The sequence below is a fragment of the Balaenoptera ricei genome, chromosome 3, assembly GCF_028023285.1.
Source record: "Balaenoptera ricei isolate mBalRic1 chromosome 3, mBalRic1.hap2, whole genome shotgun sequence".
NCBI classification, from domain to species: domain Eukaryota; kingdom Metazoa; phylum Chordata; class Mammalia; order Artiodactyla; family Balaenopteridae; genus Balaenoptera; species Balaenoptera ricei.
Window position 1 is genome coordinate 48,398,044 of NC_082641.1, and position 19,807 is coordinate 48,417,850.

The following is a 19,807-nucleotide window of genomic DNA, read 5'->3' on the forward strand; positions in this document are numbered from 1 at the left end:
TTTTATTTTATTTTTTCCAATTGTCCTTTAAACTTTCCATTTTCTGGAATGATCCTTCTAATCTCAGTTTTCTTCCTCCTTTGCCTGCCTGCTAACACCTGTTTGATAGGTATCTCTTATCAAAAGTTTTCCATTCGTCTTTACTCCACAGTTTTGAGTACCTTATTTTTTTGTGTGTGGTATAGCATAGAGCATTTTCTCTCTTATACTTGTCTCTCTGTGTTGTAGTCAATCTCTGTTCTTAACCATCTGACCTCTGAGACCACCAGTATGTCTCAGATCAGTAATAGCCAAAGAGAAAAGTTGTTGCTATCATGCTGAGAATTGTACATACCATGTGTCTTGATATGCCTCTGGGAATGTGAGGCCATTAGGTTGTCTGATGTGAGTCATAGTGAAAAAATATTGGCACCACTGAACCAGACTGTGAGCAACTTGAACCTTCTTTTTCTTTCTCCCATATATAGTAAAGTGTTTGACTTATGTACTTTGTGTGTGTGTGTATTTATATAAATAAGTATTTATTATATATAACTATATTTATAGTTATATATATTTTAAATGAGGTGAAGAATTTGGATTTTTGCTTTTAAGAAAAATACATGCTGGGACTTCCCTGGTGGCACAGTGGTTACGACTCTGCACTCCCAGTGCACGGGGCCCGGATTCGATCCCTGGTCAGGGAACTAGATCCCACATGCATGCCGCAACTAAGAGTTCTCATGCTACAACTAAGGAGCCAGTGAGCCGCAACTAAGGAGCCCGCAAGCCACAGCAAAGGAGCCCGCCTGCCGCAACTAAGACCCGGCTCAACCAAATAAAATATGTACATAAAAAAAGAAAAATACATGCAGTAGGATCTTAAGTTTTGTATAGAAAGAGTGATAGAGTTGTGATACAGTAAAACTGTGTTATGAGATCATTCTCTTCCTTCTTCCAGAAAAGACATGAGATTGAAGACTCAAAGATGAAGATAGAGGCATAAAATTGCAGTGAAAGGAGAAAGTAAAATCAGGGTGAGGGAATAGTGGAGCCAGATATGAGGCTTTAATATAAACTCTAATTACCTGCACATTTTCTAAGAGTGGACCACAAATGCAACCCTGAGCTTTTTTTTTTTTTTAATATGTTTGCATATTCTTTTTTTAATATATATATAAATTTATTGATTTTTGGCTGCATTGGGTCTTCGTTGCTGAGCGGGCTTTCTCTAGTTGTGGCGAGCGGGGGCTACTCTTTGTTGCGGTGCGTGGGCTTCTCATTGCGGTGGCTTCTCTTGTTGCGGAGCGCGGGCCCTAGGCACGCAGGCTTCAGTAGTTGTGGCACACAGGCTTGCAACTCTGAGCTTTGTAGCAGCTGATTCAAAAGGGGACAACCTTCCAGTCAGAACTTCACGATGGCTATGAGATCAATCGTCTGTACAACTATTTTGGAAGAGTATGACTAATTTTTGATTTATAAAAATAAAAATAGCTTCAGTCATCAGGGTGTGTTCTCTATCACATGACTCTACCTTCCTCTCAATTGGTTTCATTCATAGGTAGGTTTTCTCCACAATGTAGCATAGCTGGCCTCAGCAGTTCCAGGTCTGTATGGTCTTTATAGCTCATGACCACAGAGGTTGGGAGTCTTTCTTGGAAGCTCCAGCAAAAGTTCTAGGAACATGCTGATTGGCCCAGCTGGAGTCATGTGCCCATCCCTGACATACTTTTTGGGGCTAAAAGGATGTAATACTGTGGCCTGACTTAGTTTACATTCCTACTTGTAGATGGAGGGGCGATAGCCCCACCCAAACTCAGTGGACAGAGCAGGATCAAAAGGAATGGAATAATGAATGGTTTCCTAAAGAAAGGATTTCTGAACAATAAAGAACAGACATCAATATAGTATGATTAGAGAGGTTTTTCTATTAATATAGGCATGAAACAAGAAGGGCCTGGGTGAGGGTGGTGGTGTAATAATGAGATAAAAAGAATAAATTAGAGGAAGATTAACATGTGTATATGTATTTTGTTGAAAGTTTGCATTGTTGGGGAGGGGAGCAGTAGTAAAATCAATTGAAGTTGTTTTAAAATTTTAAAAATTGAAAAAATTTTTGTGATGAAAAACACAATACTGACCAATTTAACCATAAAAATGTAATGTTAAGTATATTCATATTGTAGAAACAACTGAAGTTTTTGAATTAAGAAATGAGTAAAATAATAGTACTATCAAAAGATTTGAGAGATTTAAAAGGAAAAGCAGTTGAGGCTCAGGAGAGGTGGATGTCATAACTACTGATTAAACAGGCCGGACCATAGGTTTCCAAGTCCTGGGGAGCCAATAAAAGAGTCCTGGACAGGTAATTTGCAAGACAAAAGGAGGTCTTGGCAACCTGGGCAGTTGACATCAGCATTAGTCCATAAACAGGTCTCAGTAGACCATGGAATCAGTGTAAGGGAGTAGCGTCTGTCTTTCCACCAAGAATAGGCTCTGTCCAGACAGGTGAGAGCAGTTATGGTTACAATGTATATGGGGCAGAAAGAAGCAGCCTTTCCCTGCCTGTAACAAATTGGGCTCAAATCAGGATTTCAGAAGCAGTTTCTAGAACTGAGACACAGGGAAAAGGCCAAGGGACAAAACCCTTTGCTATTTGATTAGTACTGGCAACAAAAATGACTTCATATTGATCAGTTAGCTTGGGGTATCTTACATGTTTCTCTGCTTCAGTGCAAAATTCCCACAGATGAGAACTTATAGGGTTTACCATGAAGACAGGACAACCTCAAGGGCTAGATACTAAGGATGTATTACAGAAAGATATAGAACTCTGCGTAACAGAAGTGTAAGGACATCCAAGTTCATGATTGGAGCTCATTAAGTGGTTAGGGTTATAGATGTAATTCTGGTAATTTTCATCATAGAGATAAAGTTAAAATAATGGGATCTAATGTTCTCTCCTATATCATTGGTGTACCTTTAATGAGCCACTGCAAAATAGCAATACATCTCTTCATTTTTGAGTGTTCCACTGTGTGTAGTGCAATATTCAAATTCCACAGGACAAGGCAGATGTTCATCAGCTCTGAAAAGGGGGAAAGGTGTATCCAATATTGCTTTGTATCAGAATTCTATTCCTTTATTTGCCTTGGAAACCACAGTGAGAGTCTTAATGCTTTTTTATGTTTGTGTATTATAGCAAGTTCCCAACCTACAAATTACTTGAATTCCAAAGTTCCACATAAGCAGCTTGCTTAAATTCAACACATTTTTCAATAGTAATTGTGTTATAAATGACATTTCATTTTCCAGAATAATTCACAAAACCCTTTTAATCCTCAGTTTATCTGAATTGCTGCATGTTAACAAAAACACATTGGTTAGCAATGGAATCAAGAGAGATGCAATAACTCTACAGGTTTTTAACAGGAGAGATGAAGGAGAAAAAAAGAGACGATATATATGAGAAAATAATTTTTTTCAAGTGGGTTTAACTCAGCTGAAATTTTTTTCAAGTGGGTTTAATAATAAGTGAAGAAAAAAAGAGCCCAAATTATGCGTTAGTCTTTCTGAAGGGCAAGGAAGCAGGTGGTATTTTGGATTATTCCAATCCCTTTGCCAGCCAATAGGTGGTGCTATTGTCATACAGCAGTTAAGTTGCTCTAGGCCCAAAGCGAAAGGAGGATGTGGGAAGTGTGTCAGCTAAGAACCATACATATAAATGTTGCTCAATAAATATGATTCTGCTCATCTTCTAAATGAGTCAGATAATACTGATGAATAAAACCGCATTAACAAAATGTTATTGATATGTTGCTAAATTAGACTAAATTATATGATCTCTCGATGCTGGAAACTTAAAAAGAAGTAGCAAAGAGTAGGAAAAAATATTAAGCTTTATCATTTATTACTACTAAAACAGAATTTTTAAGTCCAATTATTTGATTCTTTTGTAGGTAATATCCTGACATGCATTACCAGTATACTCTTGAATAGAGGCAGTCCCCACTTTTATGTACACAGTAATTTTGGAGATACCCATCTTAAAGTAATATTACCATTTCGCAAATCTTCACTATTTGTTACTTGTTTTTCTTTATCTTTTTTAATATCAATGGAAAATAAGGAATAAGTAGGTAAAAATAGCGAATGAATGGTCTTTATTGCAACCCTGACAAGCAAAATGAGACCAGTCTTACCTTTTCATGCTCCTAACAGCCTTCCTTTTGGTGATATCACAGTTTATTAGCGTGTCTTTCTACCAGTGAATCTGGAGTAGAGAATGAAGGTAAAATTTATGTCATCTAATTTTTTTTTAAATAAATTTATTTATTTATTTACTTTATTTTTGGCTGCATTGGGTCTTTGTTGCTGTACACGGGCTTTCTCTAGTTGTGGCGAGCAGGGGCTACTCTTTGTTGCGGTGCGCGGGCCTCTCATTATCACGGCCTTTCTTGCTGCGGAGCACAGGCTCCAGACGCGCAGGCTCAGTAGTTGTGGCTCACGGGCCTAGTTGCTCCGCGGCATGTGGAATCTTCCCAGACCAGGGCTTGAACCCGTGTCCCTTGCATTGGCAGGCAGATTCTCAACCACTGTGCCACCAGGGAAGCCCAGTGTTTGCTAATTTTGAGAGGAGAATATACTCTTCCTTTTTTTATTAAGGGTGTACCATATTGGAATTTGCTTGGTTTAGTTAGCAACTTTCACTATAAAATGAAAATTTTTTTCCAGTCAGTCATAAATTTCCTCATTATAAGATAGTCTTTTTAAAACCTGAAATTTCCATATGATAATTGCTTAAAGCCTATTTAATTTGGCTACAAAAATTTTTTACCCCCCCTTTATTTTCCTTCCTTTTTTATGTGTATTTAAGACATTTAACTCATTTGTCATGATTCAGATGTAGTCACAGCAGAATCACCTAATGTTAGTTTTTTGTGTTATTTTCTTAAATGCTCAAATTCTCAATATAAATATACTTTATACATTGAAGATAATTTAGCTTTACAAAGAACTGTAGAATGTATTAGATGAATAAAGTACTTTCAAGATACTGATTTCCTACACATCAATCAAAACCTGAAATGGCTGCTTCTCTTTCAGCTCTTCAAAGTGAACACATTGTTACATGGACTAAATAGTATAAATCCATCATTTGAATTTTTCTTTTTAATGATTACCTCTTTTGGGGGGTGAGGGGCAAGTGTAATACAGCTGCACTTTTTATGAGAATCAAAAATTCCTTGCAGTTTAGAAAATAAATGATTTTTTACATAACATTTAAGTGTTTTTATTTTTAAAAACATAATAATTTTCAATGTTTGATTTCCACAGTAATGGAAAATCAGTAAATGAAGTAAAATACTAGACATTTCTAAGACTTATGTGCTTGATTTGGGACTAGAATCAGAAATCAGAAAACCTATTTAATTTTTGACTTTGAATCTTTCTAGATTATTGTGATAGACTCTTTTAATATACATTTGTTGGTTGAATAACATTTTGGAACTTTAAATTTTTGTTTGCTTATAATATTACTATGGAACTCTTAAAAAAATAAAAGTAAATAAGAGTTTATTGTCCATGTGGAAAGCACAGATACAATTTGCATTAGATTCATCTTTTTTCTTAAATTGTGATATTCTTCCTATGTACTTTCAGACCTAAATTTTATTTATGGCTTTTGAAAAATTGATGAAGTCAGAATTAAACAAAAGAATATTGATGTGCTATAAACTTGCCACAAAATGTTTACGCTAATACAGGAAATAGGTCCCTTGGGATTTTTCTGCTGTTTTTCTGGGTATAGTTTAAGACCTTTCAGCTTTTGGGTCCTGAAAAGTTAAACCGTATTATATAAAGCATTTTAGAATAACCAAGTGTTTTATATAAGTTTGGATTTTCTAAGATAGAAGAAGCTGAGATTCCTTATGGGAAAACTGTAAGAATGGGAGAGCTAATAAGATTTTAGGTAGTCCATTGAACTAGTTGGCAGTCTTAAAAATTCTGAAAGCTTATCTGGAAGTTCTCTTTAATTGCTTTTTAAAAAGTGTGACCTGCTGAGACCTGCTGAGATAGTCTTCCATGCTCACATAAATATATGTAGAATATGTCAAATTATAGACTAATCACATTTTCAAGTAGGAATGCCTCATTTGATCACTATGGGAAAATAATAGCTTATGATAATTATGAATAAAATGTTAGTTTTTAATTGGATATCTGTAATGATACCGTGTGCAAACTTTGTAAATGCTAATTTTAAAATCTTAAATGGAAAATGCGTACTGTTGGGAGTCAGAAAAATGCTTAGGTACAAATACTGGCTATACTACTTTAATTAGCCATGTATATTTGGATAATCTCATCACCCGATGCCTCTTTTTCCTCATCTCTAAAAGATTGTTTTAAAGATAAGAGATAACATATGAAAGGCACCTAAACATTGCCTGGTACATAGCAGGTTCTTAATTTAAAAAATGCTACATCTGAGTAACTTCAGTCAGATTATGCTTTAAGTCATATGGGAAAATGACTTTCAGTGTAAGGATTCTTATTTTAGTACTCTTAATTGATGTTTTTAAACAAAATTTACAAGGGTTCAGAATAACAAGGTTTAAAGTCCCCAAATCTAACATATGTAGTATGGTTCTTGACTTTCAATAGCCCTCACTTTCATATATTATGCATTGACACTTCTAAGCCTCCTTTCGTATGCAAAATTCAGTCTTTTATACATCACCACACAAACTGATTTAGAATTATCACCTGGTTTGCACTGATCTCTGCCACTGGGGTAAAGGGCCAGACATCAGTCAGACAGAAAGGGTCTTACCTTGGCCATCCTACCTACTTCATTACTATTCCTCCAAGCCAGGGGCTCCTGTCAGGCATCAAAGGCCTGAATCTTGCTTGTTTTGAGGGAGATAGCTGTCTCAGAGATGTGTCACTTTACTCAGCCCAATCTCTTTCCACCCCAAAGTCACCTCTGAATTCCATTCATCTCTCCTCGCAGTGCCCCACCAGTGGGAAATATTGGGCTGGAAGTAGACAGCTGGTTGAAAACCCTCACCAAGATCACACGTACTAGTGGGTCACGACCAATATAGGCCTTCACCTTTGATTTGGTACTGATGGAAGAAAACTCCTTTTCCACTATAATAGATATCTTGTGAGTTCTGATGCTTCAAAATTTAAAGATTAAAGCCTGCTTAAATATTTTCCCTGGCCTGTGTGGATGGATTAAGGAAGGAGCAGTGGCCCAGGGAAGGAGAGATGTCTGATGTCTAAGTCTGCTGTTTCATTCTTCTGGACCACTGGTGTCACCTGCCTCAGACTGGTACCTGTCAAGGGTCTTACTCATCAGTAGCGTCACTAAGACCCTAGGAAGGCAGTATTTGAGGTACCAAATTAGAAATTTTATAAATTTCTAACCCAACCATCCTTTTAATGTGTAAGTCTTGTTCAGCTTTCAAATGTGTAAGAACACACTGTAGGTAGAGGAAAGGGAAATTATTTCTAAATAAAAAACAAAAGACAAAATCTCCTGCCATTAATGATTCTTGCAAGAACCATTCTTTATCAAGATGGTTACAAAATGATTTTCCAGCTCTGGCACTTGCTGCACATTTACTCTTTAGCACTGTGGTAAGCAACAGCTCCTTTATCTCTTTATTTATTTATCCATCTATTTATCTATATCTTTAGTAGTTTGCCTTTATGGGTTCCTTTTTTTTTTTTTTTTTCCCAATGGTATATAGTTCTTAAGCATTTTGGTCTCAGGATCCTTTTAAACTCTTCACAATTATTGAAAAAGCTTTGTTTATGAGATATGTATTAATATTTATCATATTGAAACTGAAACAGAATTTTTAAAATGTTTAATTCATTAAAAACCCTAATAAATGTAATAAATGCTTACAGAAAGAATATATTTTTGATCAGAAGTAACTATACTTTCCCAAACAGAAACATTTAGAGAAAAGAGTAGCATTGCTTTGTTTTACAGATCCCCTAATGTGTGGCTTAATAAAAGACAGCTAGATTTTTCATATCTGTTTCCTCATTCAGTATGTTACTATATCACATATCACGTAGCCTCTGGAAAACTCCACTGTACATTCATGAAAAAATCAAGGTGAAAGAGACAAATAACATCTTAGTATTATTAAAATAGGTTTGGCCTCACAGACACCTTAAAAGAGTCATAAGTACCCCTCAGACTTCCCTATCACACTTTGACAATTGCTGGTCTATAATTCCTGGATTATTTTGGTGCTCAGGTTATCCCAGATTTAGCCAGTGTCGGCTAAGCTGGCCCTTAAGCTGGCCCTTAAGTCCTTGTGATAGGCCCCTATTATCATTATTATCATTGTTTTTTTCTTTCTTTTTTTTTTTTTTTTTGAGAACTCTTGTTTTCTGACATAGCAAGATGCTCCAGGCTCATCTTGAACCCACCCTGCCCTAGGCCTGGAATCAGCCATTTTCCTGAGGAATCCTGGTTTCTTTTGGTGGATAATGGCGTAGAGGCCAAGATTTGGGCTCTAGGGGTCCTTATTGCTATTAGGGTCTTTGCTTCTAGGCTCTTTCTGCAGATAGAACCAGGAAAATATGTATATATGTATACATGGAAATACATATATCTGTGTATAAATACTTATCTATCTTATTTATCATAAGTAACTGATATCTCCAGTTTCAATCTGACCCCTGTACTTTTTTACCTTTCCCCATTACATATCTGTATGTCCTTCCACAATGAGAACCCTGCTTCCAATAACATTAACACATTTACTCATTTGCTGAATCATATAATATACCTAGAGTAGTTTCAGAATTGCCTCGCCCATACCACTACAGAAAACAAACATACTACAAACAGTTCAGGATGTGTTTGCAGTTCTTTTCCTTCCTGAAACTTAGGGTACATAGGCACATACCACTTTCTTTTTTTTCCCCATTCAGTGTGGTTATGTTATTAGTCTGAAATAAAGTTGGGTTTATTTGTTTCAGTTTGCTTTCATTTCCTTTTTTTTTTCCCCTTTCAAATCCATGTTGATTTAATTTTTTGAATATACAGAACATTAACATGCTTTCAAACTTATTGAGAAGTATATACTCAGACAAGTACCACTCCCTTCCTACTTCTAAGATCTCTGCCCTCTTCTTTCAAACCTAACATAAGATTGTACATAACATAGGATTTTATGAGATGAAGGGTAAACACAATCCAAGCAAGACTTTGATGTTCATCAGCCGTTTCCTATCCGCAGGAGTTTCTTACTGGTATGTTGGTTCCTATGCCCTGTATAACTGTATGTTCTGCTGGACCTGTCTCTGTAGACCAGTGTGGTTTTCGAAATGCGGTCCACAAGATGACTTCAGCAGGTACAAAGACAGCCTGTTACATTTTTAAGATATATCTGTTTTATGTATGTTTGAACACAAAATACAACTAGTGTATTTAGTCAGTGATTTCATGGGGTTTTTTGGGGGGGGGGGTAAAGTAAAAAGTGATTATTGAAGAAAAAAGCAAGCCAAATTAAAGAAAAATATTAGGAATATAATACTACAAAGTGTGACCAAAATTGCAAAGCTGGTACTTGAATGACTGAAGTTGAGGACTCTCTGCTCTAGCTCCTCTTTCCCGAGTCTGTGTCCAGGGTTCTTACTCTATCCCAGAAACCCAGTAGAACAGATGAAATCCATCTTTTACCTAAACCCATCATCTACCTGATACCTGAAAGGGAATCTTGCCTTTTTTTCTTTTAACTGAATGGATTCCATATTTTTTTAAATAAAGGAATAGGAAATCTGCTATCCTCATAGGGCAATTAGTTCAATGGCAGGTAGCTTTACATTTTTTTAAGTTTGGGAAATTGTACTGTTACTTACACAGTCTTTAAATCCGTGTACCATTGATCATTATGATCTACCTGAATTCGAACTTTTATTTTGACTGTTTTAATTAAATCTAATATTGTTTAATATTAAGTAAAACACCATGTAAATATGGTGTTTTACTTAATACTCATTGAGTACACCACTGTCAATTGTTTATTGTTGTATTAGGACTTATTAAACCTATTCATAGATTAAAAGTTTTTGTTATTAAGTTAATTTTTTTAAATTTATTTATTTTATTTATTTATCTTTGGCTGCTTTGGGTCTTCATTGCTGTGCACGGGCTTTCTCTAGTTGCGGCGAGCGGGGACTACTCTTCGTTGCAGTGTGTGGGCTTCTCCTTGCGGTGGCTTCTCTTGTTGAGGAGTACAGGCTCTAGGCTTACGAGCTTCAGTAGTTGTGGCTCGCGGGCTCTAGAGCGCAGGCTCAGTAGTTGTGGCACCGGACTTAGTTGCTCCACGGCATGTGGGATCTTCCCAGACCAGGGCTCGAACCTATGTCCCCTGCATTGGCAGGCAGATTCTTAACCACTCCTCCACCAGGGAAGTCCCTAAGTTAATTTTTAAATGTAAATTAGACCCTAAAATTTTGACACTTGAGTAAGTACTTAAATTTGCTCCATTTAGTAGATGGCAATTTTTTTTTGCTATGAGAAGTAGGATTGTCTTTACAGCTCTTGTGTGAAAGCATATTAGAATGAGCAAGTGTACAATTTGTGCATAATTTCTTACTCAGTGGGAGGCATAAGTTTTATTCCCAATTCATAAAAATTGTACAGAATGGAGTAGTCTTAAAACAATTTATTTGGAGGGAAGAGGCCATATCTGATTACCAAGAGTTTATTCAATAAATTAATGGCCTTATTTTATATTGCTAAAGATGTGTACATGCATTTCATAAACCTTTGATGTCATCTATTTGTAAACAAAGGTTTTTTTTCAGCTATTATCTGTGACTAACTCATGAATTACTCTTCCTGTCTTTCCATATACACACAAATAGGTATGAATTTTGATTCTTAAAACTCTTAGGATACCTTAAATGAAGTTTATAAACTTGAGGGTAGGAATAAAAAGTTAATTTTTATGTCACAGACATATAGATATACTTACTTATATATGCATTTAGTGGTGCTGCTGGAATGGTAGACCTCTCTGTTCTCTCCCTATGCACTAAATTTCATTGACATACACTTAAAAGCTTATAGAACACACATGTACTTTCAGAAGGCCATCTGTTAGCATTTCGTATTTTAGACGATAATTTTCTTTTCTGTACTTGTTATTGCTAAAAAGATATACTTACCTCCTGGTATTTAGGTAAGGAATATATGAAGACACAGATATTTTGACTCTTTCAAACATTTTGAAAATTGTCATGTAAACATACTTTAGTAAATTTAGTCTATGCTAAATTTATGGTAACTCTTGTTATTATGATGTGTTTATATATGTAGATATAAATAGCATTTTAGTAAAAATATATGTATATATGTTGAGCCTCTGCTGTGAGAGTAATGCAGCTGTCATTGTTAGAGGCTCCTTTTACCCTAATTCTTGTCCCTTCAACCTGGGGACTTTACTACTAATCCCTTGTCCTACTGTGTATTTATTGGATAAGATAAGCAAAAGGTAACTCCTCTTTATAAAACTTGTAGAACCTCTGTATTAGGATTAAATCAGCCCAGTTAAATGAGTCCATAATAAAATGCAGAGATTCCCTGAGCTCATCTCAGAGTTATTAGCCATTAATGGCTTGTCTAGGAAATCCTAGTCTTTCACTTACTATTACTAAGGCAGAGGAAATAAAACTAGCCACTCAGTATTCTTAGGCTACCTTTTGTGACTCCCTTTCTCCTGCACAGTCACTCCTAGAAATTTCTTTGTCTGTAATTGAAGGATTTTTTTTTTTTTTTTTTGCCACACCTTCCTTGCGGCATTCTAGATCTTAGTTCCACGACCAGGGATGGAACCCATGCCCCCTGCATTGGGAGGGCAGAGTCTTAAACACTGGACTAGCAGGGAAGTCCCGAAGGAATATTTTAATGCACAATTTCAGGTAGTTTAGGAGAGAGATATGCAGGCAACAAAGTCAATTTCTAGAATTATGTGACCCAGTCTATTTGGCATAGTGTAAGGTTGGCCTAAGAGTGGGAAGAGAAAGTGGTATTTTGCAAGGCCCAGATTTCTCTCCCTGACTGGTCTGACCATTGTTAAGCCATACTTCTCCTCTCATCATTACCTACCAATACCTTCTCTGTTTTAGCCTGCATTCCCTGGAGTAGGCAAGCACATTTGTTAACTGTTGGGAAGTAGAAACTTACCTGGTTTCCTCAGGATCAAAGTTTCAATGACAAAGTAATATGTTTTGAAATCACCATTTTGACAAAGCTGCTGCTGCTTTGAAAGGATATAATCAAGGCTTTTTTTTCTAATTGACATATAGTTGTTTTACAATATTTTATTAGTTTCAGGTGTATGGCAAAGTGTTTCAGTTTTATATATATATATATATGTATATATATATACTTTTCAGATTGTTTTCCATTATAGCTTATCATAAGATATTGAATATAGTTCCCTGTGCTATACAGTAAATCCTTGTTGCTTATCTATTTTATGTATAGTAGTTTGTACCTATTAATCCCATATTCCTAATTAATCCTTCCTTTTCCTCCCTTTTCCCTTTGGTAACCATAAGTTTGTTTTCTATGTCTGTGAGTCTTTCTGTTTTGAAAATAAGTTCATTTGTATTAGTTTTTAGATTCCACAAATTAGTGATATCATATGGTATTTGTCTTTCTCTTTCTGACTTACTTCACTTAGTATGATAATCTCTAGGTCCATAGTTGCTGCAAAAGGCAATATTTCATTCTTTTTTGTGGCCAAGTAATATTCCATAGTGTATATATATACCGCATCTCCTTTATCCATTCATCTGTTGATGGACGCTTAGGTTACTTCCATATTTGGCTATTGTAAATAGTGCTGCTATGAACATTGTAGTATATGTATCTTTTCAAATTAGAGTTTTCTCTAATTTGGATATATGCCCAGGAGTGGGATTGCTGGGTCGTATGATAACTCTGTTTTTAGTTTTTTAAGGAACCTCCATATTATTTTCCATAGTGGGGCCATGAATTTGATTCCCTTATGCAGTAGCAGCAGCCACTGGCACCTCTAATATATATACCTGCAGAGTTTGAAGGAGTTAAACATTCTGTTGTTTATTAAAATGTTTTTTATTGGCCTGCAAATTAATTGGTTTCTCTTTTTCTGTACACAGAATCTAGACTTATTCTACCAAAATTAACTTTGCATACTATGTAGGAAATTTAAAATTTCTGAAGTAGTTTAGAAACTGCTTTTTCTAATATACCTAATTCTAAATGAAATCTATTCTTTTCCCTGTTAATTCTCTTATCATAGGAGGAGGTGTGTAATATCTAAAGAGAAAATATTTTGTGTAGTAACTACTGTGTCATGGGTTCATTTAAAAATGTAATAATCACTTTTGCCTTACAGGACAAACAATTCGAGAGAAAAGAATTGTAGAATCAGCAAATAAAAGAGAAATAGACTATGAAGTAGGGGATATCCCAACAGAATGGGAAGGTAAGTTTCTGCTTTTAGTAGTGTCTTCTGGAAGGCAAATAGTTTATATACAAAATCAATAAGAGCATAACATTATTTCATGTTCTTTGAAAAAACTTTTACAATCTGAATCCATGAAACTTTTTTTAAACTTTGCATTTCTTTGAAAGTTGTGAAGGTGCCACATTTTAGTAAGAGAACATAGTGAAAAGAACTGTGAAGCATTAGCAGAGCTGAGACTAGGGTGAGGCAAGCAAAGCTTCTTAGATGGAGAATTGAAGAAGGCATTCACTTTGATATGCTGGCCCTGCACTTATACAACCTCAGGATTTGAATTCTGTTTCTGGCGGTCTACCCACATGAACGTGGGAAAGTAACTCATACCTCTCAGTCTTAGTTTCCTCTTTTATAAATTGTGGATAATACTTGCTGTAGATGCCATTTGGAATATTTGTTCAACTTACAGTGACCCCATTAGCTGCCCCCATGTTTAGACAAGGATGGACACTTGATCCCTGTCAGGACTTTGGAATTAAGGTAAAAAAATGAAAGAAAGAGAAAATAGTAGCAGTCTTTCCATAAGGCTGGAATAGTATCATATGAACTTGGTAGCACATGGGTGGCTATCTTCAATCCACTATCTAAACTTTGTTGCAGAAAAAAAACTTCTTTATCTGCTAAGAAGAAAATGGAAACCAGTCTGCAAAGAGAAGTACAGTTAACCCTTGAACAACACAGGTGTTTGTTTTTTGTTTTGAACCACACAGGTTAGAAGCAGGTCCACTTATACGCAGATTTTTTTTCAGTAAGTTCATACTATGGTATTACATGATCCGTGGTTAGTTGAAACTGCAGATGTGTAACTGCAGATATGGAAGTCCAACTGTTAAGTTATAGGTGGATTTTTGACTATGAGGGGGTCAGTGCCCCTAATCCCTGTGTTGTTCAAGAGTCAACTCTATGTAGCAAGGCAGAGAATATTTCCTAGGTTTTCAGCAACTTTCCAATTCCCAGTTCCATTTCTTTCTGAATGAAGTTCATCTGCAAGTCTGCCTTCAGGTTCTAAGTGCCATCCCACATCTGTGTTATAAATTTCCCCTTTTTTCTTACCAGTTCTTTGCCTAGTGCCTGGCACATAGGAAGGCACATAGTAAGTGCTCAGTAAGTATATATTAAATACTTGAAATCTAGCTTGAGTTAACCCTTGTTATTTGGAACTAAAAGAACCTTAACTAAAATACCAATACCTATCTTATATATCACTTAATATTTGTCAAGTGTTTACCTGTATACCTGGTATTATGCCATTGCTTTACAATCATTACATTGTTTTAATTATCACAATAATCCTATGAGGTAGACACTGTAGTTATACCCATTTAATAGATAGGGAATCTAAGTTCTAGAAGGATGAGATAAACTGCCTGGGTAATACAGCTACACACTGTAAGCAGTGGACCCTTTGCTTCCTGGTGGGTTTAGCATTATACCTAACATATGGTAGCTATAGGCACTGAGTTATTTTTATGTCAGCATGTGAGTGTAAATATTTCCCTGGGCATATCTTTTCCATTTTTCTTTATTAGCTATGAAAATAGTAGAACTATGAGAAAAGAACATTAAAATGGGTAGATACCAGGGACTTTTTGAAGAAATGCAGAATATAAACTGGCAATGTCCAGGAGTAATTGAGCTTTCTTTCTTTCTTTTTTTTAAAATATTTATTTATTTAATTTATTTTTTTTTGGCTGCGTTGGGTGTTAGTTGCAGCATGCGGGATCTTCATTGAGGCATGCAGTATCTTTCATTGCTGCGCAGGCTCTTCACTGTGGCCCGCAGGCTTCTCTCTAGTTGTGGCACGCAGGCTCCAGGGCATGGGCTCTGTAGTTTGCAGCACACAAGCTGTCTCGTTGAGGCACGTGAGCTCAGTAGTTGCGGCGCGCGGGCTTAGTTGCCCCGCAGCGTGTGGGATCTTAGTTCCCCTACCAGGCATCGAACCCATGCCGCCTGCATTGGAAGGCAGATTCTTTACCACTGGATCACCGGGGAAGTCCCTGAGCTTTTTTATTTTAACAGACTCTCCAATGTTATAGGCGACATTTGCAATTCTCAAATAATGCTTGCACCTTCTTATAATGAACCTATTTTATCATTTTTTCCAATAGTAATATAGAATTTAAATGTTTATAGAAATAAATTAAGTTATAAATAAACAAATAGGTAGTGACTCATTTTTAAGCTTTTGAGACTTTCAGAGAATTAAAATGAAATTCGAATGCCTTTTTGGCTCTGTCCTGATCTTAATAATTCAGCATAACCCTCCCATGGGGCACACCCTTAAAACAAATGTATCAACCAAACATTGAAACAAAAATTATTTTTATAGTGTTGCATATCAATTAAATGTAAAAAATAAGAACTCCATACCATGAAAAAGTAAAGTAAAATATAAATAAATACACAAAACACTGTATACAGGAAAGGAAAGAAAAAAACTTAAAGTGAATAGTGTCAACCCCAAGTGAATCTAAAGTATTTTCAGGTCCAGACGAATACTGTATTTGTCAATTGTTAGTAGCAGAATACAGGTACCCACAGGCTGCATTTCCTGCCACGATATGTATTAAATGGTTCACCCTTTTCATTCATTTATTTAATAAACATCTATTGAGGACCTCTGAATTTATGGAGTTTACATTCTGTAGTGGGAGAGTGGGTGGAAGAAAGATAATAAATCAGATAAATAACTATATAGTATGTTAATGGCCACAGAAAATAAGCAGATAAAGGGACTAGGAAGTGTTGGGGAGGGTTTTAGAGTTTTAAATAGTATAAAGAAATGGCCTGGTTGAGAAGATGACTTTTTTTTTAAATAAATTTATTTATTTTAATTTTTGGCTGTGTTGGGTCTTCGTTGCTGCACACAGGCTTTCTCTAGTTGCGGTGCGCAGGCTTATTGCAGTGGCTTCTCTTGTTATGGAGCATGGGCTCTAGGTGCGTGGGCTTCATTAGTTGTGGTGCGCAGGCTCAGTAGTTGTGGCTCGCGGGCTCTAGAGCGCAGGCTCAGTAGTTGTGGTGCACGGGCTTAGTTGCTCCACGGCATGTGGGATCTTCCCAGACCAGGGATCGAACCCGTGTCCCCTGCATTGGCAGGCGGATTCTTAACCACTGTGCCACCAGGGAAGCCCTGAGAAGATGACTTTTGAATAAAGGCAGAAGAAGGAGCTGGTCATGAAGATAAGTAGCAGAGGAGCATTCCTGGAGAGCTAGTGCAAAAGCCCTGAAGCAGGAGCATGCTCAGGTTTTTAAGGAACAGCACAGAAGCTAGCGTGACTGGAGTAGAGCCAGAGGGAAAGTAATAGATGAGGTTAGAGAAGTAACAGGATGCTCAATCTTGTAGGCCTTATAGGCCATTGGAAGGACTCTGGCTTTTACTCTGAGATTGGAAGCCACTGGAAGGTTTTGAAAAGAGTAGTTGTATGCTCTGAATTATATTTAACAGGATCAGTCTGGCTGCTGCATTGCAAAGAGACTGAGTGGGGTCATAAAGAAAACTTGGAGACAGTATGCTCTTGTAATAACTCAGGCAAGGACTAACTGTGGCTTGGACCAGAGTAACAGTGGGAGTGGAAAGAAGTAGTTGCATTCTGGATCTCTTGTAAAAGTAGAGCCAATGAGATTTGCTGGCAGATTGGATGTGCAATGTGAGAGAAAGAGAGCAGTCAGTGATGACTGTTAAACTTTTGGGCCTCACCTGGAAAAGTGCAGTTGCCATCGACTGAGAGGGGCAAGACTGGAAGGAGCACATTTGGGGGGAAAATGAGATCAAGTCTGAAAATGAAGTTTGAGATACCTATTAGATATCAAGTAGAGGTATTAAGTTGTTTATAAGCTAAGAATTTGGTGGGAAAATTTGGGCTGGAGATAAAATGTGGAAGTTGACAGCAAATAAATGGTATTGAAAAGCCAGGAGACAGGATGAGATCAGGGAATGTGTGTAAATAGAAAATGAGAAGTTCATACCATATGATTCAGCAGTCCTACTCTTGGACATATATCTGGAGAAAGCCATAATTCAAAATATACATGTACCCCAATGTTCATTGCAGCACACTTTACAATAGCCAAGACATGGAAGCATCCTAAGTTTCCAACAACAGAGAAATGGATAAAGAAGATGTGGTACATATATACAATGGAATATTACTCAGCCATAAAAAAGAATGAAATAATGCCATTTGCAGCAACATGGATAGACCTAGAGATTATGATACTAAATGAAGTAAGTCAGAGAAAGGCAAATATCATATGATATCGCTTATATGTGGAATCTAAAAAAATGGTACAAATGAACTTATTTACAAAATAGAAGTAGTGTCACAGATGTAAAAAACAAACTTATGGTTACCAAAGGTGAAAGGGGAGGGGGGAGGGATAAATTAGGAGTTTGGGATTAACATATACACACTACTATATATAAAATAGATAACCAACAAGGACCTACTGTATAGCATAGAGAACTCTACTCAATATTCTGTAATAACCTATATGAGAAAAGAATCTGTAAAAGAATGGATATATGTATATGTATAACTGATTCACTTTTCTGTACACCTGAAACTAACACAACATTGTAAATCAGCTATACTCCAGTAAAAAAAAAAGAAAAGAATTATAAAGAAAAAAAAGAAAGAAAATGAGAAGTTCCAAGACTGACCCCTAGGCTATAACAGGGTTTAGAGACAATGAAGACAAAAAAGGAACAGCCAGAAAAGTGGGAGAAAAAAGAAAAAGTGTCAAGGAGGAAGAAGTGATCAACTATGTCAAATAAGGACGAAGAATTAATTCTTTGCCTTAAGGACAGGAAGTCACCAATCCTGACAAAAATAGTTCTGCAGAGTGTTAGGAACAAAAGCCTGATTAAAAAAAAAGAATAGCAAGAGAGAATTTGGAGAGAATAAGTATAGATAATGCTTATGAGGAGCTTATCTGTAAAAGAAAGGAGAGTGTTGAGGCAGTACCTGCATGGGAAAGTGGAGTCAAGAGAGGAATTTTATTATGTTTTGTTTTAAAGACAGTAGAAGTAAGCAAATTTTGTAATAGTGATGAGAAAGTTCCAGTCAAAAAGGAAGCATTAATGATGCAGGAGAAAGACCTTGAGAAAGCAAGATGGACAGGATCTAGTACACTTGTGGAAGAATTGGCCTTTGACAAGAGCATGGAAAGTTCATCAGGAGTAATAGCAGAAAAGTAGAGTATACAGTCATAGATGCAGGTAGATCATGTAGTGGTAATAACTTGTATAAATTCTCTCTTGATTCCTCCAAATGAAGCACAGAGAGATTAAATAACTCCCTAAATACAAACAGCGGCTATAGCCAAGAACCAAAATTATCTGTCTCCAGAGTCTTTACTCTTAATATTATATTGTATTGCCTACTCCATAATGACCAGGCTAATTCCTACTTATCCTTCAAGTATAGACACGGATTCCTTTGGACATCTTTTCTGACCCTACGTGTCACCCCCTAGTGCTTAGTGGGATGTTCCTGTTTTTGTTTTTCATCTCACTTGATGCCTCTCCGCAGCATAACACTACACACTGTAGAGTATTCCCTGTTTACTTATCTACCTCCTCTACCTGGACTTGAAGATTCTCTAGTGTAGAGTCTTTACCTTGCTCATCCTTGTATTCTTAGGGCCTAGTTCAACACTTAACATAAAATAAGTGCAAGCTCAATCAATATTTGGTGAATGAATGCACTTAAAATTGAAACTACATAAGGAAGAGACATTTTGGGGACTTTGCTGATTTGCTGAAAATAGTCCATTTTAAAAAGAAAGACATGGAATGGCACACCAAAGCAATTGGTTCCTAACATAAAGGACACTCAAGGTTCAGATGTGGGAGATAGTATAGTACTAGCTAGTATACTACTAGCTACTGAACAATCTTATAAAGTTTCAGGGAACCTTTTAAGTTTAATCCATGGCATGATGTGTAGTTCTTATACAGAGCCTCTCAAGAGCTTTATCTTCATAATTCAGATCACAGTTTATCTTCCATTTTTTTCCTTTTTTGTTATTTTGGTAAGTTTAAGCTAGTTTTTTGTTGACAGTAATAAGCATTATTAATGAGAACCCTAAAATACACGCCAAGTAGAGTATAATAGGAAGAGACAGAAAGGCTCTGATCCAGTATTTCTTTTTAATGGAATGTTAATCTTTACTTAATCACACATACTCATTAAAATGTAAAACTAAATTTCAGAATAAAGTCAGGTAAAAATTAACTTTTAGACATATTAGACCATACCTGTCTATCATTA

The 19,807-nt window shown here is 36.3% G+C and overlaps 1 protein-coding gene across 2 annotated transcripts in view; it reads left to right on the forward strand.

Moving 5' to 3' along the window:
- NDUFAF2 (NADH:ubiquinone oxidoreductase complex assembly factor 2) overlaps window positions 1-19,807 on the forward strand; it is a 182,222-nt gene that overhangs the window by 92,090 nt on the left and 70,325 nt on the right. Inside the window, exon 2 of one of the 2 annotated variants that reach the window (XM_059916436.1) lies at window positions 13,410-13,499. The exons of the other annotated variant lie outside the window; for it this stretch is intronic. Coding sequence (XP_059772419.1) covers window positions 13,410-13,499 — 90 coding nt within the window. The remainder of the gene's footprint in view (window positions 1-13,409; window positions 13,500-19,807) is intronic. 2 annotated transcript variants of the gene reach the window in all.